Here is a 21570-nt window from a genome sequence, read left to right as displayed (position 1 = left end):
AGCTTATAGTCAAGCTGTCTTTTGTCACACCTAGGAAAATAACACATTTTCCCAAGCAACACTACTTTTAGTCAATCCATTGTATATTCCAGATATACAAGGCGTCAAGAAGGACTTCTTCAGGTTTTCCAAGCTCCTCTGCTTGGCTTCTTAGGATATGTCTCATTTCAATGGCCTTCAGAGAAATTCTCTCTGGAAAATAACCGCTCCAGGTCCCAATGTCAAATCGGATTAATAAAAAAATGTCCCAATTTAGATAAAATGTTAAGTCCTTGGTCCTGTTACTCACTGTTGAAACCCAGCCCAGCCGCAGCCGCACACGCTCTGCATGCGCAAGGTCCAAGCTAGGGATCGAACTCACTATCCAGCGTTACCCAGACGTCTTAAACGTAAAAGAAACAAACGTGCGCTTACACGGTCTTCTGAATATTTGAAGTTAATTGTTGGCAGGGCCGTACAGTTTGGATTCGTGGTGGTAGCCTAATGGGTAACACACTCGCCTATGAGCCAGGAGACCCAGGTTCAAAGGGGCCTAGCGATTAAGGAAGCGGCCCCCGTAATAGTGAAAGTGAAGTGATACACAGCAGCACAGCACACGGTGCACACAGTGAAATTTGTCCTCTGCTTTTAACCCATCACCCTGAGTGAGCAGTGGGCAGCCATGACAGGCGCCCGGGGAGCAGTGTGTGGGGACGGTGCTTTGCTCAGTGGTGCCTCAGTGGCACCTTGGCAGATCGGGATTCGAACCGGCAACCTTCTGATTACGGGGCCGCTTCCTTAACCGTTAGACCACCACAGAAGGTTGCATTTACATTTACAGCATTTATCAGACACCTTTATCCAGAGCGACTTGCAATCAGTAGTTACAGGGACAGTCCCCCCTAAAGCAACTTATAGGGTTAAGTATCTTGCTCAGGGACACAATTGTAGTAAGTGGGATTTGAACCTGGGTCTTCTGGTTCATAGACGAGTGTGTAACCCACTAGGCTACTACCACCCCAGGTTGCCTGTTCGAATCCCGATCCGCCAAGGTGCCACTGAGCAAAGTACCCATCATGGGTTGGTTGGTTAAAAGCAGAGGACACATTTCGTTTCACTTCCCCATTAAGTCCCTGAGCAAGACACTTCCAGAGGGGAGAGCGTCCGGATCGAGCTGCTTTTGGTACACATGGCGCTCCGCAGCGAGGGGCGCTGCTGGCTCCGGCCACCTGACTCCGTATCACTCGTCGGGCTGGCAACGCGGCGGCTGCGACCGAGCTCGGCGCGTTAAAAGAGGTGATGCCGCGACACCCAGACGCGGACGCCGGCTGGACACGCCCTCGCCAGCGACGTTGAGTCACGGCGACATTTTCATGCCGTTTTTCTGCCTGCCATTTGCGACTTTTCCGGGCGAGCAAAATCAGAGCCGCGGATTATTTTGGATTGTGAAGAGAAAACCGAACGGGACATCATCCGCAAAATGGGAGGTAGGAAGGATCGAATCCGTTGACGCGAGAAATTATATGTATTTTTCATACTGCAACGCTATTATAAAACGGATGCCCCCCCCCCGCCCTATTATTATTATTATTCTTTTTTACAGAAGCAGAGACCCGACAGCGGCTGCTGCGCAACGTCAAAAAGGAGGTGGGTGATCGTTCACGGATCGCGGCGTACCGTCGAGCATCATCACGGGCCCGGTCCACGCATTTTGATGTTATTCTGTTATTAATATGCGGACGATCGGTGTTCGGGATGCGCTTTGTGTTACAGACTCGCGTTTATGAAAGATTGCTTTCATTATCGGCCCAGAGATGCAGGTTGCAGCGGGCCCGGGTGAAAAACACGCAGTGTGTGTGTGTGTGTGTGTGTGTGTGTGTGTGTGTGCGTGTGTGTGTGCGCGCCTGTCCCCGTGGTGATGCCTCTCCATCCTTCTCACGCTCAGTACAGAGCCAGAATATCGCATGTCGACGATGTAGATGAGTCACGTACGATTCACCTCAGCCTACGTGTTCCCACCAACCATCCTGGGGAAGAGATGCAAGGACCAGCAGATGCCGGTCGAGGGTTCGGCCTTTAAATTGTGCGCAGGACCATGCACGAAAGCAGCTGGCCGACCAGTCTAATCTGAGGAAGGGCGCTATGGGCGAGACGAGTGCATGAGGTGTGGTGAACTTCGCCCTGCTGTTGAGCAAACAGAAGCAGCTCTCCATCTGAGCAGTGTCTACTGACTCGTCACATGACCACGATCTGACGTCTGCAAGCTTTTCACATCACAAATAAGACAGCATTCAATTGCACGTTGCTTATTTTTCATGCGAACTGGTTCTGAAAGGCATAATGCTTGCCAGATATGTGAGTGATGGAGCCTGTCGTGTGCCAGTGTTGTAACCTTGAGGATTGTTGTCAGTTGTGGCACCATCGCAAGTGAGCAACAAGCAGTCCTCGGCAGAGGTGATCTTAGGAGTGGTATTATATAGCGTAACTATGGAAACCTTATCAGAGACCAGTTGGAGGGTCTGTGTGAAAGTGTCTGTTCTCATCCATCCCTGCAGGTCAAGCAGATTATGGAGGAGGCTGTAACCCGCAAGTTTGTGCATGAGGACAGTAGCCACATCATTTCCTTCTGCGGTGAGAACTTTTAAGATGTTTGGGTTCAGGTACATTTGATTGCATTGCATGGCCCATGTTGCACTATTGCTATAGAAAAGCTGAAAGTGTCCATACTAGCTCTTTCAACATGAAAAAGTATACAGTAGGTACAGAAAGTATTCAGACCCCCTTAAATTTTTCACTCTTTGTTATTTTGCAGCCATTTTGTAGTTAATTTTTTCTTAATTAAATGTACAAACCCGACCCCATATTGACAGGAAAAAATAAAGAGAGAATTGTTGAAATTTTTGCAGATTTATTAACAAAGAAAAACTTAAATATCACAAATATCGGACCCTTTGTTCAGTATTTAGTTGAAGAGCAACATTTTTTTCCAACACCTGGATTAGGGGATCTTCTGCCATTTCTCCTTGCAAATCCTCTCCAGTTCTGGCAGGTTGGATGGTAAATGATGGTGGACAGCCATTTTTAGGTCTTTCCAGAGATGCTCAGTTGGGTTTATGTCGGGGATCTGGCTGGGCCATTCAAGAACAGTCACAGGGTTGTTGTAAAGCCACTCCTTTGTTATTTCAGCTGTGTGCTTAGCTAAAATAACAAGACAGTGTCTTGTTGGAAGGAAAACCTTCGGCCCAGTCTGAGGTCCTGAGCCCTCTGAAGAAGGTTTTCGTCCAGGATATGCATGTAATAGTCCACATTCATCTTTCCCTCAATTGCAACCAGTCGTCCTGTCCCAGCAGCTGCAAAACACCCCCACAGCATGATGCTGCCACCACCATGCTTGACTTTTGGGACTGTATTGGACAGGTGATGAGCCGTGCCTGGTTTTCTCCACACATACCACTTAGAACTTTTTGGTCTTAATTCTATCTCGGTAGCATCAAACCAGAGAATCTTATTTCTCACCATCTTGGAGTCCTTCAGGTTTTTTTTTAGCAAACTCCACTCAGGCTTTCATGTGTCTTGCACTGAGGAGAGGCTTCCGTCAGGCCACTCTGCCATAAAGCCTCGAATGGTGGAGAGCTGCAGTGATGGTTGACCTTCTACAACTTTCTCCCATCTCCCAACTGCATCTCTGGAGCTCAGCCACAGTGATCTTTGGGTTCTTCTTTACCTCTCTCACCCAGGCCCTTCTCAACCGATAGCTCAGTTTGGCCTGACGGCCAACTCTAGGATGGTTTCTGGTCGTCCCAAATGTCTTCCAGTTAAGGATTATTGAGGCCACTGTGCTCTTAGGAAACTTAAGTGCAGCAGAATATGTTTTGTAACTTTGGCTAGATCTGTGCCTTGCCACAATTCTGTCTCGGAGCTTTTCAGGCAGTTCCTTTGACCTCATGATTCTCGTTTGCTCTGACCTGCACTGTGAGCTGTAAGGTCTTATATAGACAGGGGTGTGGCTTTCCTAATCAAGTCCAGTCAGTATAATCAAACATAACCGGACTCAAATGAAGGTGTAGAATCTCAAAGATGATCAGAGGAAATGGTCAGAAGCTGAATTAAATATATGAGTTTTTGAATACATAGGACCATGTGATATTTCAGTTTTTTTTTTTTGTTAATAAATCTGCAAAAATGTCAACAATTCTGTCAATATGGGTTGTTGTGTGTACATTAATGAGTAAAACAAATTAAATGATTTTAGCAAATGGCTACAATATAACTTTCTGTACCCACTGTACAATATGATTGGTTGGATAAGTCCTTGGATAAATCTTTAATGAATGTTAATTGGATGGTAATGACTCTTTTGCTGGGTACCATCATGAGGATTTAATTGCTTAGCTTAGCTGAAGATTGTTGTACAATATTTTATTTCTTTCCACCACAGTGTTTCAAAACAACTGCATCATTATATTTTATTTGAGAAGCCTCTAAAAATACACTAATTACTTAAAGTGACTTAATATGAATTAGATATGAATTTGGATTCCCAACACTCACTCATCAATATTTATAGCATCCTTTTTCTGTTTTTGTCCATAGAGATTTACTGTATGTGACCCTGTTTGTCATTTAAATTGTTTCTCATTGTTGTCTAATAAGAAAGTTGACTTAAGTGTTGACTGGTACATATATGGTTGATTCACCTGCCATCACGGAAAATACTTTTTATGTCCAAATGTTTTGTGTTTGCTGGTTCTGTTCTGCTATCAGAATTTAATGTTCCTTTTGCTGATCTTTCCCTTATTTGTGCTTGAAGTTTGGTTTAGATTCAGACAAAGACGGTTGGAGGCTTTAAAAATAGTATGCTCACCGACAATACGTGGAGTTCTTTTTTATTTGTGACTTTTGGAATAGTCTGTCTGCAATAAGGTGTAGTTAATGGAATGGTGAGATGAGTTTTTCTGATTTCATACCACAGACACCGCAGAAAACAACAACATCAATAATCTAATAATGAAAGCCAATATGATCCATTCACATGGATCTTTTCCATGATGGCTCCTCAAATGAAAGTGATTGTTTTTGTCACCTTGATACACAACAAGCACAACACACAACAAAATGTGGCCTCTGCATTTACAGTAACCCATCACCCTTGGTGAGCAGTGGGCAGCCATGAAAGGCACAGTGTGTGGGGATGGTACCTTGTCAAGGGAACATCAGTGGCACCTTGGTGGCTTAGGATTTGAACCAGCAGCCCGTATAAATCCACTTCTTCTTCTTAACTGGGGAGGGGTGGAGTCACTGTGATTTTACACATTACAATGTTAACTCTGATCCAGTGTGCCCTTATATAAACACACAAACGCTGGCATTTCTGCTGTTTTAGTCTCCTCAAGGCTATAGTGTCTAATCTAAATTACTTCTGAAGATATCTGGTTCTGAGGACAATAGGTATTTATCATACAATATGTCTTACTAGACCTTTTAAGCATAAATTTTAATTTAAGTGCTCTTAATTGATTGATTACGTATTGATATTAATCATATCTCACAGAGATCAGTGATTTAATTGATTACTTTGAAAACTAGAGTGAGATGTGAGCCTGATGAGGAGGAGTGTGAGTGTGTATTTTAACAGCTGTGTGTGTGTGTGTGTGTGTGTGCGCGCTGTAACAGGCGTGATAGAGGCGTGTGTGCTTCACGGACTGAAGCGGCGTGCGGCGGGGTTCCTGCGCAGTAATAAACTGGCAGCCCTGTTTGTGAAGGTGGGGAAGACGTTCCCTCCTGCTGAGACACTCTGCAGCAAAGTCCAGGAGCTGGAGCAGGAGATCGAGAGCAAGTGAGCCCTGCTACAAACACACCGTCACAAACATGGTAACCTTGATGTGTTTTGCTGCTCCAACAAGGGTGGATTACACAAGGCTACAGCATGACTTCTAACCACTGTTTCCCACAAGAGTGATTAATGTTCAAATGATCTCTTCCAAGGTATTTGTTGGTGCATTCATGTAGTGTCAAGTTTAGTTATTGACGTTTATTCAGCATAGTTGCATTTAATATTTGATATGAGTGACAAATTAGATCAGGGATTAGGGTTAGATCCCGTTATTCAGATCCCATGTTCTCAAAGTCAAATATGAAACCTGTGATCAGACAGAATCAATTATTCCCACCACAACCACAAACCGGTCGTTGGATCGTTTTTTTTTTTTAATCTATTATCATTTTTATTCACTCTCTCTCTCTGTTTGTATTATTCTTTGTTTTGTTCAGACAGAATCAGGCCAGATTAAACCAAGATAGCAGTCAGAAGCCCACAAAAATAGCCAACTTGACACCCCAGGCCATCAGACATATGTGGGTTCGAACTGCACTCACTGAGAAGGTTCTGGACAAGATTGTGCTCTACCTGGTGGAGAACAGCAGGTTTGATATGAGCCTAGCAAAGATTTCCTGCTTCACCCACAATTATAGGGTTTTATCATGTGGAAATTGACTTGTGTGATGTTCTATGCAGTAAATTCTATGAAAAGGAGGCGCTGTTGAGGGATCCCGTGGATGGACCCATCCTTGCATCTTTGTTAGGTAATGGTTAAGGTTTTTTTTAAATTGTGTCCAACAAGAAATCGAGAGAAAACTAGAAACCAAACTCCAAAATGCCACTACCATAATTAGTAATTAGCCATAATGACTGATGGTTCTGTTTTGCCCAGTTGGTCCCTGTGCTCTGGACTACACTAAAGCAAAGACAGCAAACCACTTCTGGACCGACCCATCAGCTGATGAGCTGGTGCAGAGGCATCGTATTCACAGCGGATACTGTAGACAGGACTCTCCAACCAAACGTCCCGCTCTGGTCAGTTGGGAAATGCTTTTTTTTAAGCAATTGTTGTAGTCAATTCCGATTTTTGATAACTGGATAAATAAACAATACTTTCAGCATGAAATGGGATTTTGTTTTATGAGTTTTATATTTTCTCATTCCTACAGATTCGGAAGAGACAGTCGAGTGGCAGTATGGATGATCGGCCCATGTTCTGGGCACGGGATTATGTGGAATCCCTTCACCAGAACTCCAGAGCCACACTGCTGTTCGGCAAAAACAACGTTCTCGTCCAGCCGGTGCGTGCCGCTCTCCTTGAATTATATCTGCTGCTTAAAGCTGACATGAACTTGCTGCAGTAGTAAACCTGGCGCAGCCGTGTTGTGATGGTACATATATTCTTGACAGACGGATGATATGGAAGCCATTCCGGGATACCTGTCCCTCCATCAGTCTGCTGACCTGATGACTCTTAAGTGGACCCCAAACCAGTTAATGAATGGCAACATGGGAGACGTTGAATATGAGAAAAGGTAATATTTAAGCAAATTCTGTCTGGGGATGTGTGGCCATGGAGCAGATTGTAGAGAGTAGATTGTAGATTTGCTGTGTCTTTTCAGCATGTACTGGGACTATGCCATGACCATTCGTCTTGAAGAGATTGTCTATCTCCATTGCCACCAGCAAGGCAAGAGATCCATTCTTTTTGCTATGAACCTTACAATAATGTGTGCTTGTTGTTTTGCTTCTGTAAACATGTCCATTTTTTTTCCCAGTGGACAGTGGTGGCACTGTGGTGTTGGTCAGCCAAGATGGGATCCAGAGACCACCTCTGCGTTTCCCCAAGGGGGGGCATCTGCTTCAGTTTCTCACCTGTCTGGAGAATGGGCTTCTGCCACATGGTCAACTAGATCCACCGCTCTGGTCCCAGAGGGGAAAGGTTAGTGTTCAAAATATCTTTCTACTATTATGGCAAATAAATAAATGACAAAAAACAACAAATTAATATGCAAATAAGACAACCACAGTCTATAAGTATAATATGCAAATATTTATATAATCAAATAAAATTCAATGATACAAATAAAAACATAACCATGAGAATTTTTTTTACAATTTTTCATATTCTTGTCATAGTAACCACTCATGTTTGACAGGGAAAAGTGTTTCCCAGGCTGAGGAGGAGAAGTCCACATGGCTCCTGCGAATCCGTGTCTGACAAGGATGAAGACGAAGCCACCGATTACGTTTTTCGGATATTGCTCCCCGGCTCTCAGTCAGAGTTTGGTATGACCTGGAAGTTGAAGTGAATTCCCTTCTTTATTCTGACCAGTCCTCTCCTCATTGTTGCCACTGTTCCCAGTCCCGATTTCTTTGTTTAGTTTTAAATCTGTTAGCCATGAACGTCCCTCATGTTGCCTGGGCTCTGATGTCCTGCAGCATCCTGTCCCTCCCATTGGCTTACATCAGGCATGGATATCATTTCACCCCCATCCACACGAAACCATCAGCTGTCCAGCCACGCCCCACCACTATCCTCATGCCGTCTGTATGATTCTGGTACTGTTCACCCTCCCAACATCCATTCCACCATCACAAAACCTGTTATTCCACTCCTTCATCTGTCATCTAATCACACCAGTCCCAAGTTGCCAAAGCTTTACACGCAATGAAGTGTGTGTGTTCTGTATGACTTTGTGAAGATCATTTCTTTTGACATTTATTTGTGTGGATTGTCCATAAAGCAAGTTTGTTAAACCCCTGTAACATTTAGACAATTGCAGCTCAAATGACATATGTGAGGACGGATCGTAATTATAAGGGTTTATTCATGTAAAAACACAAGCGTAAGAAAGAAAACAGCTTTTTTCTTCAAAGCAAGGGCACGAGTAACACATAACAACAGTTGCTGCCAGTTCAGAGTTAGTGTGAAATGACACCTAGAATTGCATGTGATGCAGTAGCTCCGGAGATGATTGACGGGGGAGTGAGTGTGTGGCAGCCCACTCCACCCAGGTCCTCCTGCTCTTCCTGTGCGCAGAACGGCTCTGCCGACATCGGGAACCCTAATGGCTGCAACCATGACCGGTCAGTCTAAACACATTTCCATTATTAAAGGGCATTTCTCTTCACTACATGGGCTGAAATGGCTTATTATCATCTTTTATTGTTTGCAGAGCTCCCCTGAAGCTGCTTTGTGAAACCATGAAGTACCAGATAATTTCCCGTGCTTTCTATGGCTGTACGTCATACGCTACGTTAATTTGAAATAGTAAAAAAAAAAAACAGATAATTTACATATAATTTTAAAAGTTCATGATTGCAATTGTTGGTTTTTAAGGGTTGGCATACTGCCGGCACCTGTCCACGGTGCGCACACACCTGTCCGCCCTGGTTAACCCCACCATCGTTGAATGTGACTTTCCTGTGGATGCAAGTGGAGGCCTATCGAAGGACGTGTGGGAGACATTTCTTCAGGATTCTACTGTGGGATGAATTTCTAACTCATCATCTTCATGCATTTGTTTATTAGTGTAGTTTACAACATAAATGATGGGATTTATGAAAAAGATATTGCAATTGCAATTTAATTTGCCATTTTTTGCAACGTCTGCTCAGTATTTACTGTACTATGGTTGCTAAAACTGTTCATATCTGAAATGTGTAACTAGTATACCACAAGTTGAGAGTGAGTGTCCTTAAGTGGGTGTGGCTTTAACTTGGGACATATCTGATTGGTGAGCATGATTGATTATCACACAGCAACACAGTTTGATAACTGTCAAGGGGCATATTTGTACTTCCCGCAATAACCCTGATATTAACCAATGGAGCAGAGTCTGTGATTGCAAAAATAATCGTAATTTGCAATTTATAAAATTGGGAGTACCAGTGAACCAGTGTTATTTGACCAAAAAGTAATACATTGTAATATCAGCAGTATACTATGAAGAATATTTGCATTACTTTATTATAGATCTATTTCTGATACAGCCTAATCTCTTGTCCCTGCAGGCATATGATGAGCAGGAGCTCCTGCGTCTGGTCTATTTTGGTGGCGTTGACTCAACAATACGCAAAGAGGTGTGGCCATTCATCCTGGGACACTACCACTTCACCATGACAGAGAAAGAGAGGAAGGAGGTGAGGCAGTTGGGCCCGTGTGAGGATTTTACTGGGGTGTAAAGTCTGTGTAGCACTGAGCATGTGTGCTCCTGCCACAGGTGGATGAGCAGGTGCGGGCATGTTACGAACAGACCATGAGCGAGTGGCTGGGTTGTGAGGCCATAGTAAGGCAACGTGAGAAGGAACAGCATGCAGCAGCACTGGCAAAATGCTCATCCGAGGCGAGTGGAGACCGCAGCCTGAGACAGGACTCTACCATCAGCACCGACGTACGACTCCAGTCTATCATCTGAACTCAGATCCAGAAATGGTTTTCATCTTGATTATAGATGAAGCGTTTAACCATTATGTGTGACAGTCTTGTTGTGAAGCAAAATGCATTGTTTCATTGTTAATGTCTCATCTGTCTAGTCCTCACAAAGCTCCAGTTCAGAGAGACGGAGCCGTGTCTGCTCTCACAGTGACTCCAACAGCAGCACACAGGTCAGCTGAACAACAACTCAAATTTAGGACTTTTTATTGTTAAATATACTTATATTCATGGGAATTCTAATCCAGCCTTCTGATGTTTCGTGTCTAATTGAATTAATAATTTAAAATTGTGTCACTGTGAGATTTCTATGGTGAGGCAAAATTCCAAACTATTCCAATTGTATTCCAAATCAAGTGGAATACGGGGCAGTGGTGGCCTGTCGGCCCCATAATCAGAAGGTTGCCTGTTCGAATCCCGATCTACCAAGGTGCCACTGAGGTGGCACTGAGCAAAAGCCCTGTCCCCACACACTGCTCACTAAGGGTGATGTGTTAAATGCAGAGGATATATTTCATTGTGTGCACCGTGTGCTGTGCTGTGTATCATAATGACAATCACCTCACTTCACTTTCTCAATATAAGGTCAGTGTGACTATGAAAACTGATCTAAAGTCAAAAGAGAGAGGTATTATTGGGCTTTACTGTGTGATGCCACGGTGCCCCTGGTACACTAGGTGGCACCAATTGAACTGATTCATGGTCCTTATAACCAACAGGCGCCACTCAATAATACTGATTTCACCATTTGTTGGAAACAAAAAAAAAGTTACTCTGCTTCCTATTGTCAGGTTTTTGGCTCTGTTGATGAAGTGGATGAGCCAGAGTCTGAAGCTAAGCCCAAAGATGAGAAGCCCCCTCCCAAGGTCCCTAATGGATCCCTTCCAAATGGCACAACTTCTCCAGACTCTGGGCACCCATCATCCCGTAACTTCTCCACAACATCAGCACTCTCAGACTGCTCTCCAAGTGCAGATGAAACTTCTGCACATGACTCCAAAGCAGCTGCTCCCCTGCTCTCACCTGAGAAACCTAAACCAGGAGGAGAAGAACAGGCAGTGTCCATTCTTGAGAGGAAGCCAAATGCAACCCCCACAGAGACAAGTCCTACCAAGCCAGAGTCACTGCAACCAGATCTGAAGCTTAACACGACACGAGAAAGCAGCACTCATCAAACATCAAAAGCCCTAGAAGAGTCAAAAGTTGAAGAAAAGACACAGGATGTAACCAGTGATGTTGCTGGAGCAATTGGAGCAACCAGTAAAGTTCCTGAAATGGAAACAGACCTGCCTCAAAGAGATGAATATGAAAAAGACCATACAAAATCCCCAGATCTGAAAGAGACACCTGAGGAAGCACAAGATAAAGTGGAAGAGATTGAGACATTACACAAGTCTGAAGTGGAGATTGAATCCACACCCAAGGTAGACCAGGCTAAGGATATAGAGTCATTGTTCACAGAGAAAGATGAAAAGTCTGTCCCATCAGAATCATCTGATGACCTACTCAAAGACACTTTGAGGACTGCAAAATTACATTTGGGTGAACTCTCTAACATGGGAGCTTGCGATGTTATGACAGAAAACATCAGTGGCCCAGTGGCTGAGGACAATAAGGTCTCCCTAATGAACTGTGAATCTAAAGGGATGGATTCCAATACAACATCCAAACAAGATCAGGAGTCGGAAGTTGGGTTTTCAGCTCATGCCCTGACGAAGCAGTCTCCAGTCACAGGAGATTCCGATGATTCACCCTCTGCCCTGCAGATGGAAGACATTCCTGCTGCCTTAATCCATATGCCCCCTGAAGAAAGCTGGGGAAAAGCACCTCTGACCTTGGACCCACCTTCAGCTCAGAGGGTCCCAAGGGATGTCGGGATGGACATGCCCATCTTGGAGCTTCGCTTAGATGTGGGGATGAGCACTAGCCCAGAGGGCACGGACTCCATCCTGTCTGAGGATGAACCTGAGATGGAGAGTCTTTTCCCCAAAGCAGATTCCCTTGCAGTAGGAGGGGACCTGAAAAATGAGGTGGCCTCCCCAGTGTCCTCCATTGGCACCACATACTCTGTAAGTTTTTTTTATCAAACATTTTACAGTTTAAACCACCGAAGTACCAAAAAACAATATATAATAATTCTTCCCTTAATTTTTTTTCTCAATAAATGTGATAGGACCTCATTCACTCTAATCTAGGTGTCTCCAAAACATGCTGTATGTTAAGGAAAAAAAATTGTGATTTGTGTATTTTCATTCAAAATATCCATTGAGTTTTAGTCAAGTAACTGTCAGTAAATCATAAATTTATAAAGCATTTATTAATATAAGTGAAAAAATACAGTATTTTGCCAAAATACTGAACTACTCTAATTTTTTACAAAAATTTAATATTTTTGGGGATGAAACTGAAATAATTGTTTCCCTTACTTAATGCTGTATCTTGTATATTTCATCCAGCAAGACCTGCTGGACAAGTACATGCTTAACCTGCACCGCATTGAGAAGGATGTCCACCGGTGTGATCGCAACTACTGGTATTTCACAAGTGCCAACCTAGAGAAACTCCGCAACATTATGTGCAGGTGGTCATAAGATTTCATATAAAATTTAAAATTTTTCAATCAATTTTGTTGGTTTTCTGTATTTCAGATTAACTAAATTATTGGGGGGGGTTGTTAGTTATGTTTGGCAGCATTTGGACATAGGCTACGTCCAAGGAATGTGTGACTTACTAGCACCGCTGTTGGTGATCCTGGATGATGGTTAGTTCACATTTCTTCATACACAGCAACTGTGGTAACTGCAGAGTAGCTGTCTCTGTTAGTGCTTTTTTTTTTACTTTATTTGAGCTAAACCTCAGCATGAAGGGCTAATATGAGTACAAATAGTAATGCCTAAAGTTTATAAAGTAATGTGAAGTCATTGCACAGACTTAAATCAATTGGCCCCCTGGATGTTCATAAATGTATATTCATATTTCAGAGGCCATGGCCTTTAGCTGTTTCACTGAACTGATGAAAAGGATGAACCAAAATTTCCCCCATGGCGGAGCCATGGATTCACACTTCGCAAATATGCGCTCACTCATTCAGGTAACAAATCTGTACCAATATACCAACCTAACAAACACAAGTTGAATTTGTAAAGGCTGGAATTATTGTGAATTTTGTGATAACATTGGAACTGCAAAAATTATGCACTTAAGTTATATTTTAGATCCTAGATTCTGAACTTTTTGAACTGATGCAACAAAACGGAGACTACACACACTTCTACTTCTGTTACCGGTGGTTTCTCTTGGATTTCAAACGAGGTGAGGGCATCATCTCTGCGGATAGTCAAGGAAACACTATGTTCAGACAGAGTTCAATTGGTTTGCCTTATTATCACAGACATTTGACTGCCAATGTGTGCAATGTCTTCGAAGGCTCTGGCAGCCAAGTGTGTTTGTTTCTCAACAGAAATGGTGTATGATGACGTGTTCTCTGTGTGGGAGACCATCTGGGCTGCCAAATATGCATCTTCCAGCCACTTTGTCCTCTTCATTGCATTGGCACTTGTTGAAATCTACAGAGACATCATCTTAGAAAACAACATGGACTTCACTGAAATCATCAAATTCTTCAATGGTGAAAATCATTCTTTTCGTTTGTCTTCTCTGGTCACTCGTGTTTTATACACCATTTGCACCATAATATTTTTATGCACTGTAATTTTCCATTTTTTTCAGAGATGGCTGAGCGTCATGATGTCAAACGTGTTCTGGTAATGGCACGAGATCTGGTGAACAAAGTCCAGACACTCATAGAAAACAAATGATGTCTTCTACTTCTACTTGTTTCTTGAGCAAGTCAGTGTTGAAATTTTATGTAAAACTGGTTTACATTTCTGCTGTTCACGACCTAAGAATCACAAATCAAAAATCACAAAAAAGATAGATCTCATTTGGAAAATGTAGCCAAAATCTCAAGTTCATTTTGAGAGATTTAAATGTGGGTGTTGAAAGAAACATCCATAAAAGCTGTGAAGCAGACCTGTTGGTTATCACATGCCCATTCATCATGTTGCTGTTAAAATGGAGCCCTGAGTGGCACGATGACACTTCAGTCAGTGCAAGCAGCACCATACAATGATTTCATTAAAGCACAAATTGATCAATTTGAAAGTAAAATTGTACCATGAAAGTGATAAGAAATTCTTAATATTTGACCACAATATCTTTTCTTCCCCAATTAGTATCAAATGCGTCTAAATCGGACCCAGACCTGAATAGAAATTACATTAATCTATTTCAGTCTGATTTATCTCTGTAAAATAAGCACATAAAGAGTATTAGATGTGAGTACCATCAATGTGCCTCAGTATAAAATAAATATTCTTATGATGTGTTGCTTAACTTTACCTGGAAAAAAAGAAACAAGACGCCAAATGTTATATAACTATGTTGAAAACTTGTGCTTTTTTCTGTGAACTTCTGGAACTTAGAGAAATTGTAGTGTGTTGTGATAAAGTCAATGGGGATGGAATACAGGAAGCACAGAGCAGTGTTTCTGGATAAAATAGACCCCCCAATCTTTATTCAGGTAACTCATTTTCCACTAAACTCTTTGCACATGATGTTGAAATTTTGCCTTAAGTTACCGTACGTTCTTTTGTTCAGGGATCGGTCAGTCTACTCCAGATCAGCTACTTTCTATCAGCTTGTGCCGTGGGACGTGTTTGTCAGGTTCGCCAGTAATGACTGACTGAGGCCTCATGTTAGGAACCTATTAGGAAAGCAAAGCCATGTTCCTATTAACATTTCCTTTCTGTAATGAGTCTCTTTTTCGCTTTGTGATGGGTCAGAAAATCTGTTGCATCTCTCCTGGATCTTTAGTCTAATCATTAATCAAGTGTTTCAAGCGGGAATATTTGCTGTTCGCATTCACTGAGGGGAAAAAAGTATATGGCTGCTGTCTGTGAATTACACTGTATAACTACATTATGAGAAATTATGTGTAAAGCACATATATGATTAATGTTCAAATACTTGTGAAAAAAACAAAACATATATTATGTGTATATAAATGGTATATTAAAATATTTATCTAAACATATATTTTTATTTTATTGTGATTATATTGTGAAAATTGTGGATTGTGAAGCTGTAAATCTCTGTAATAAAGATGTTAAGTATGTGCCAGTTCCCAAAATGAGTATTTCTTGAGTGCCACTATATGATATAGACCCTTATGCTACTTTTCTGTATTTATTGTGGACTGTTTCATTTGTATTGTAAAAGAACCAGTCGCGCCAGTGGTGGCCTAGCGGTTAAGGTAGCAGCCCTGTAATGAGAAGGTTGCTGAATCGAATCCCCTCAAGGCCACTGAGCAAAGCACTGTCCCCACATACTGCTCCCCAGGCACCTGTCATGGCTGCTCACCAATGGTGATGGTTAAAAGCAGAGGACACATTTCGTTGTGTCACCGGGCACTGTGTATCACAATGATCTCTTTACTTTCACTAAATTAATAACAAACAATACACCCTTGCTGTTAGTAGTTAAGTGAGCAGAAGATGAACAGAGTAGACTAACATCTGCACACCACAAGGTATTTTGTTTACAGCACCAATGACGGAATGGCAAAGAAGCAAACATAAGTATTACGGTAATGCAGTAAGAGTAAATCATAGCTTTTTATAAGTGTTTTTCAAAACATGGCAAGTAAGACTGGGCCTACAAATAATACTGCATTGTTATTAACTGCATGGGCAATTTATTTCTGAGGATATGGCCAGCATGTATCCCTCTTTAAGATCATGCTGTCTGTGTATAAAATAATCTACTCCCATAGTCTTAAGACACATTGCATTAATATGAGCATGCAGAATGTTGATCTTGTGTCTTGATAAGCCAAGTTCACACACCAGACAATATTTATAAAAAAAAAAAAAAAAAAAAAAAAAAAAGTCCAGACCAGTCTGCATGTTAATTTATTTGGAGTTATATTTTAACAGACTTCCAGGCATAATCCCCAAGGCCGTAACCAATAAGATATGTAACCTCTTTTAATACAGCACACACACGAGTAAGTCGGCCAATAATGATCTGATAGCAGTTCCATTTTATAAGACATATTTTAATGCCAAACATATAGAATTAAGGATTGTTTAAATTTAACATACCAATTATGACATAAATCACGGAGTTATGCTCACTTCTCAATCTCCTCATCTAATGTCCCCAATATTTCAACAATAAATACCAGTAATCGAATGCAGGGTCTTTCTAGCCGACTGAAGAAATTATGCTATGTATAGGTATATTTGGTAAGCATGTGGCTCCCACGTTGGCTTCAGGCCTCTGCAAACGTCCGATTCTGCAGTTCAGCAGGAGTAGCGTCCAACCTGCAACGCAACACTCCATCTCAGAGATCTCAATGTTGCACTTCCCTCATAAACGACACCTTGATCTTGATATTTTAACAGTCTTGACATGTGCGACCACACACATCCAGCATTGATGAAATGGTGGCAGCCTGATGTCCAGTGGTTGTTCCCAATTTACAAGGCAACTCTGAAGAACGGGCATCCATCAGCCATCTGTTTTCACTTTGTTCGGGCCCATAAATTCAACTCCATCAACTGGGATGTCTTTTTCTTTTATGGCTTTCTGAAAAGACAAACATGCATGGGTCTGTGGCTTTCACCCAAATTAAAGAAATAAACCACACACACGAAGACGTTCACGTGAATTCTAAAATGTAAGAGTGTTATAAAAACAACAAGATTTCTATGTCGGGGGACAACAAGACCCCCAAGCTGCCTTTCATTTAAACGCAATTAAATACCAGAGCCAGTTGTCCTGTCCGGACCGGATTACCTGGACACAAGTCTGGTACTGCTTGAACATCTCGGTGCAGGGATCACCATCGCGGTCACCTTTCAAGAACTTCTCTGCAAACCACCGATTAAAGCACTGGTCGTATTCCCGCTTCAGCTCCGTGCAGCCCTCTCCCACGCTGTTCATCTTCACCCTCCACCAAACAAACACTCATTCGCGGATCCGTGGACTCTCCGAGCAAACGCGACAGCGCGACACCCACCATCCGCTTTTCTGGTTCCCCTTGAACCACGTGGTCTGGGACAGAACTGTCGCATGGCGATGACGTAATCACGCTGCGTCTCAAATCGACGGTGGTCTTACAGCGCTCATCTTTACAACTGTACAACAAATTAACAGGGACAGATGATTTATAATAATGTCATTTATTATACGTGTAACGGTTGCCACAATCTAGAGAAGCGTTGGAGGTAACTTACTCTACAACTGTCTAAATGTCTTTTCTAATAAGTTATTGTTTCAGTGGTCGGTGGAGCTGGCTCTAAAACCCCGACTTTCATTAATAGTCGAGGTGCTGCAGTCATCTGATGTCAAAAACCACATTAGCTTAAAAAGCACACATTACAATGATGTCTGCCAATAAGAACTACTTTTGTAGGACGGAACATTAAAAAGCCCCTTTTAATTCTGGCATAGGCCATTCCAAATAAGACACCTTAAAATATTGTGAGAATTATCAGCATTATTCAGCGTTTTTATTGAAAAACAATTCTCTTGCATACAGACATTAAAAAGACATTAGGGAGGGAGGAAATTTGTGTGTTAAAAGATGAACCTTTATTTAAAACAAACAAAAATATATATATTTATAAAACAACAAAAAAAAGCATTTTCTGGACGATGAATTCCACTGGGTGTGTGGATAATCATATGTGGGATGAGATCAATACTGGTAGGCGTCAGCAGTCAATTTTCCACTGTTTTACAAACTGGTGTTCACTCAGACACACTTAATGATTACTATATGATTTCATGGAGACACATTTACCAATTTCTTAAAAAAAAAAAAAAAAAAAAGTTTAAGGCCTTTGGGGACAGTCTTCACAATGGAATGTACATTTTAAAGAAAAAAGGGAGAAAAAAAAAAAAGCTGAAACTAAAGCCGGTTTCACCGATAGTGGCGAGGGAGAGGGCTGTGGCGCTGTGGTGGGGGACGTCGGCTGGGTGGACTATGGCGTGACACAGGGTGACGGGGAGGTGAATGGTAGCGATGAGGTGGGGAGCCCCTGCTCTGGAATGGGGGAGAGTAGCGCCCCCGGGATCTTGAACGGGAGCGAGAGCGTCCCCAGCTGGAGCCTCGTTCCTCCATGACTCTGATGTATGCAGTCTCACCCTGGAGTTCAAACGAATGGCAAAAGAGCACCTCTTTACTTTCATTCTCCATTTGCCATCTGGGTCAATCGTTTTCTATTCACTTGCCACAAAAAATTTAAAAAAAAAAACTCGCTGATTTTTTTTTTTTTCCAATTTCATAACTCTCATCAAGTGCCATTCTAGGATTAATTTCATACCACAATAACGGCCTCAGGCAACTAACACTACCTGCTTATAGTGTACACTATAATACAGAAAAGGCAGCATTACAGCAAAGATTGCATTTGGGTGTAAAATGTGTTCAAATCAAAACCACTTAAAACACTATCAGACCGTTACCTGGTGGGACTGGAACTCTGTTCCGTCGAGGCGCCGCAGCGCATACTCCATGTCTTCCCTTCGAAGAAACTCAACTACCCCTTCTCCGTCGCGCTGCACGTCTGCAAAGCACACGTCCCCTGCCTCTCTCATGTGGTCCTTCAGGTCTTGCCAGCTGCCCGTGGGAGGCAAACCTGCACGGCGAAGGGGGGAGGGGGAGTGGAAAACCCTGAATCCACACAGGCCTGGTCAAAATAGCGACGTGTCCACGGCTACAAAGCTACGGTCTTCAATTAAGCAAAATCTGGGTAGAAGTTGAACGTCCCACCTACCAGTCGAGGGCTTAGCACGGCATGACAAAAACGAGCTAGACCACACAGTCCCACTTAGCCCTTGCTGAGGTGAGTCCAATATCAGTGAAGTGGAGGTGACAGCAGAAAACCCTACCTACCAGTCACTAACACCCGGAACTCAGACCTTCGAGAAGGTGGCCCAAACCTTCCCCTAGGTCCTCCTCCAGTGGGGCCAGCAAATTTGGGTCCAGAGGAACGGGGGTATTCCACACGAAGCTTACAGTCTCCATATTCATATCCGTTCCTTCCATAGACAGCATCTTCGGCATCCCTAAGAGGAAAGAGTAAAGTACTCCTAACTTTCTTTAAATGAGGGTGACCTGAAAATGTCTCCTCCACGTGCTCTCTCTGGTCAGCCACTTGTGAAAATGTCTCTCCAGGAACTCACCGTGGATCCTCAAAGCGGACAAATGCAAATGGGATGGTGCCTCTGTTGTTCTTGAGCTCAATATCCCGAATTTTTCCATATTTGAAGAAGAGATCCTCAATGTCCCTCTCCTGCACGTCCATTGGAAGATTGCCCACATAGATCCTCCCATCCGCCATGGCTGTTTTTGTGTCCAAATCCTGCTAACAGAAACTTATTGGTGCTGGAGGCCTCAAGAAGACAGGTCGTTTCCATGAACAGACAATCCAATCCTAGTCCGATCTCTTACAACCTCCTAACTTAAAAAAAAATAAAAAATCTAAAATGTGGGCAGCGAAGTGGCAGTGGAACATTGCAGAGCTCAAGAAACCACCACACGGGTTCCCACAGCACTCCAGTCTGAAAACTCAAAAGACAGGATGATTAAAAGTGAGGACTTGCTCGGTTTACATGAACATGCAAAACAGTCATTACAAAAAATCCTACATTAAAACAGTACTGCAATAAAAAAAAGGGGGCAGCATTCACCCCTGTGCCATTTCCTGACCAGAAGCACTTTTGTTTAAAGGATTTAAATATTTCGCCTCGATATCCTTAGAAAAAATATTATAATAGTTATCATATGTGACTTAAGACCACACAAGTGTGAATAACGTGGCCACTGGGAGAACCAGACATATGGACGGGACGTCTGGTTGTAGCGCAGCGGCTAGCGAGCATGTTCTTCTGCTTTTACTCTTTATTTCAGCGGGCCCGGGAGAGCACGTGTGTCGGCGTTAAAATGAACCGGTGCCCGACGAGAGTCGCGCAGGTGCAGCTACGAGCGGAGCCTCAGTCGCGGAGGCCCGAACGGTCTTCAGCGGCTAACGCCGGGCCCCAGAAACGTGCAGCGGCTTCCCCAGAGTCCCGGGCGGCCGAACCCAGAACCTCGCGGAGCGGCACCGCACCGCGATGCCCGGCTGTTAGCCGCTCGGCTACCGGACGGCAGCCTTTGTTAGCCTGCAACTCGCGGCTGCCTTTTAGCCCACGGATCTACCGAGCGGCGGCGAGTGGCCGCGTCACAGCACCTGTGCGGCCGCAGACGTAACGCGCAAACGGGCGCCCCGTGTCGCCGTTTCAACTACCGGGTGTGGATATATCACTCACTCGCCGGCGCCGTAGCAAGTCTCTGGTTCCCCCGGAGCAGGAAGCGATTACCTTGCCGCCGCCTCGCTACTCAACCCGCAGGGCCGAGGCGCAATCCCGCCCCCTCAAGGTCAAACGCGACAACGCGAGAGCTTCGCGCTGATCTCGCATCAGCTCCGCTGTTTGCCATTCGCAGGTTAACACCGGGAGTGGCTAAGAGAAGACTGGTCCTGGATCAGCGATAAACCACAACCGGCGTAAGGAGGCGGATAAAACAAATACCCGGATAACAAGGAAGGCCGAGTGGCAGAAAACCTATTTTATTCCGTATGTCAGACAGAAAAACAAATGTAGTCACAGCACAGCTGTTAAAGTGGTGAACATCAAAATAGAGCCAAAACATAAAGCTTAACATATTTATATAGACCCAGATATGTTACTTATGCATGGGATGTTTGAAAGATGTGCGAGAACCCCATGGGCGACAGTTTGGGGACATTTCGTGCGAAATTGAGATATACAAATCAAATGAAAGCTCTTGATCAGCCCTTTCTACTCAATCATTTTGAGTAATTGACCTAAAAACAATTGACTACAGTCATGGCAAAAATGTGCCACCAAGTTTCTAAATTTTTTGAAAATATAGAACTGTACTGTTCACCGTGTACAAAGTGTTTAAATAAACGCGTTCCTAAAAGTATAACAGATATGAACGCGAAGCTTTTTTGATAACTTCATTCACTCTTGAAATGACACACCGACGAATTCACGTAATTCTTTCGGGGGGAAAATTACACCAAACATTAAGTAATTGAGATGAAACAGAAATAATCAGTCTCACACCGTATTCATATTCATATATGAATTTTGACACCTTGGCATAGCGCCACCAACTGGCAAGAGAAGAAGTACCACTTTGCACTTTCTACTGTCAAACCCTTTCAACACATTTTCCGCTTCACGTCTATTACTAAGT

At 43.1% G+C, this 21570-nt stretch overlaps 3 protein-coding genes across 10 annotated transcripts; 1 reads left to right on the top strand and 2 right to left on the bottom strand.

Annotated features, from left to right (window-relative positions):
• The first annotated feature begins 1098 nt into the window (after window positions 1-1098).
• sgsm1b (small G protein signaling modulator 1b) lies at window positions 1099-15412 on the top strand. Of its 5 annotated transcripts, none has more exons than XM_028978960.1 (26): window positions 1099-1466; window positions 1583-1626; window positions 2535-2610; window positions 5653-5815; window positions 6250-6402; window positions 6494-6561; window positions 6690-6832; window positions 6967-7098; window positions 7208-7332; window positions 7420-7487; window positions 7576-7739; window positions 7957-8086; window positions 8240-8359; window positions 8764-8887; window positions 8977-9041; window positions 9141-9286; window positions 9815-9943; window positions 10024-10194; window positions 10337-10408; window positions 11027-12304; window positions 12692-12816; window positions 12914-12996; window positions 13217-13326; window positions 13451-13547; window positions 13696-13863; window positions 13965-15412. In XM_028978960.1, exons 1-26 carry the CDS (start codon window positions 1460-1462, stop codon window positions 14051-14053), a joined length of 4050 nt encoding a protein of 1349 aa, XP_028834793.1. In that variant the 5' UTR covers window positions 1099-1459; the 3' UTR covers window positions 14054-15412. The 5 variants fall into 5 exon arrangements, with proteins under 5 accessions (XP_028834793.1, XP_028834792.1, XP_028834794.1 ...); XM_028978959.1 differs by having other exon boundaries at window positions 8761-8887; XM_028978961.1 differs by lacking the exon at window positions 10337-10408 and having other exon boundaries at window positions 8761-8887.
• Window positions 15413-16191: 779 nt separating this feature from the next.
• Window positions 16192-17351, bottom strand: triap1 (TP53 regulated inhibitor of apoptosis 1). Its single transcript, XM_028981415.1, has 2 exons — window positions 17097-17351; window positions 16192-16886 (listed from the first exon to the last, which is right to left on the bottom strand). The coding sequence occupies exons 1-2, from the start codon at window positions 17241-17243 to the stop codon at window positions 16809-16811; spliced, it is 225 nt and encodes a 74-aa protein (XP_028837248.1). The 5' UTR covers window positions 17244-17351; the 3' UTR covers window positions 16192-16808.
• Window positions 17352-17781: 430 nt separating this feature from the next.
• srsf9 (serine and arginine rich splicing factor 9) lies at window positions 17782-20752 on the bottom strand. Of its 4 annotated transcripts, none has more exons than XM_028980545.1 (5): window positions 20616-20752; window positions 19491-19669; window positions 19201-19373; window positions 18771-18943; window positions 17782-18450 (listed from the first exon to the last, which is right to left on the bottom strand). In XM_028980545.1, the coding sequence occupies exons 2-5, from the start codon at window positions 19646-19648 to the stop codon at window positions 18226-18228; spliced, it is 729 nt and encodes a 242-aa protein (XP_028836378.1). In that variant the 5' UTR covers window positions 19649-19669; window positions 20616-20752; the 3' UTR covers window positions 17782-18225. The 4 variants fall into 4 exon arrangements, with proteins under 4 accessions (XP_028836378.1, XP_028836376.1, XP_028836377.1 ...); XM_028980543.1 differs by having other exon boundaries at window positions 19491-19868; window positions 20616-20744; XM_028980544.1 differs by having other exon boundaries at window positions 19491-19875; window positions 20616-20703.
• Between the last annotated feature and the right edge of the window lie 818 nt (window positions 20753-21570).

This window comes from Denticeps clupeoides, chromosome 5 (assembly GCF_900700375.1).
Source record: "Denticeps clupeoides chromosome 5, fDenClu1.1, whole genome shotgun sequence".
NCBI classification, from domain to species: domain Eukaryota; kingdom Metazoa; phylum Chordata; class Actinopteri; order Clupeiformes; family Denticipitidae; genus Denticeps; species Denticeps clupeoides.
Note: the sequence above shows the minus strand (reverse complement) of the source record. Positions and strands in the feature narration are given on the sequence as shown.

Coding starts and splice junctions, on each gene's coding strand:
- triap1 (XM_028981415.1), bottom strand. CDS start 17,243: ATGAACAGCGTGGGAGAGGGCTGCACGGAGCTGAAGCGGGAATACGAC. Junction 16,887..17,096: donor AGTACCAGACTTGTGTCCAG/GTAATCCGGTCC, acceptor TTGTCTTTTCAG/AAAGCCATAAAAGAAAAAGA.
- sgsm1b (XM_028978959.1), top strand. Junction 7,740..7,956: donor TCTGGTCCCAGAGGGGAAAG/GTTAGTGTTCAA, acceptor CATGTTTGACAG/GGAAAAGTGTTTCCCAGGCT. Junction 8,087..8,239: donor CGGCTCTCAGTCAGAGTTTG/GTATGACCTGGA, acceptor GATGTCCTGCAG/CATCCTGTCCCTCCCATTGG.
- srsf9 (XM_028980545.1), bottom strand. CDS start 19,648: ATGGCGGATGGGAGGATCTATGTGGGCAATCTTCCAATGGACGTGCAG. Junction 19,374..19,490: donor GTCCGCTTTGAGGATCCACG/GTGAGTTCCTGG, acceptor CTTTCCTCTTAG/GGATGCCGAAGATGCTGTCT. Junction 18,944..19,200: donor GTTCCGGGTGTTAGTGACTG/GTAGGTAGGGTT, acceptor TTCGCCGTGCAG/GTTTGCCTCCCACGGGCAGC.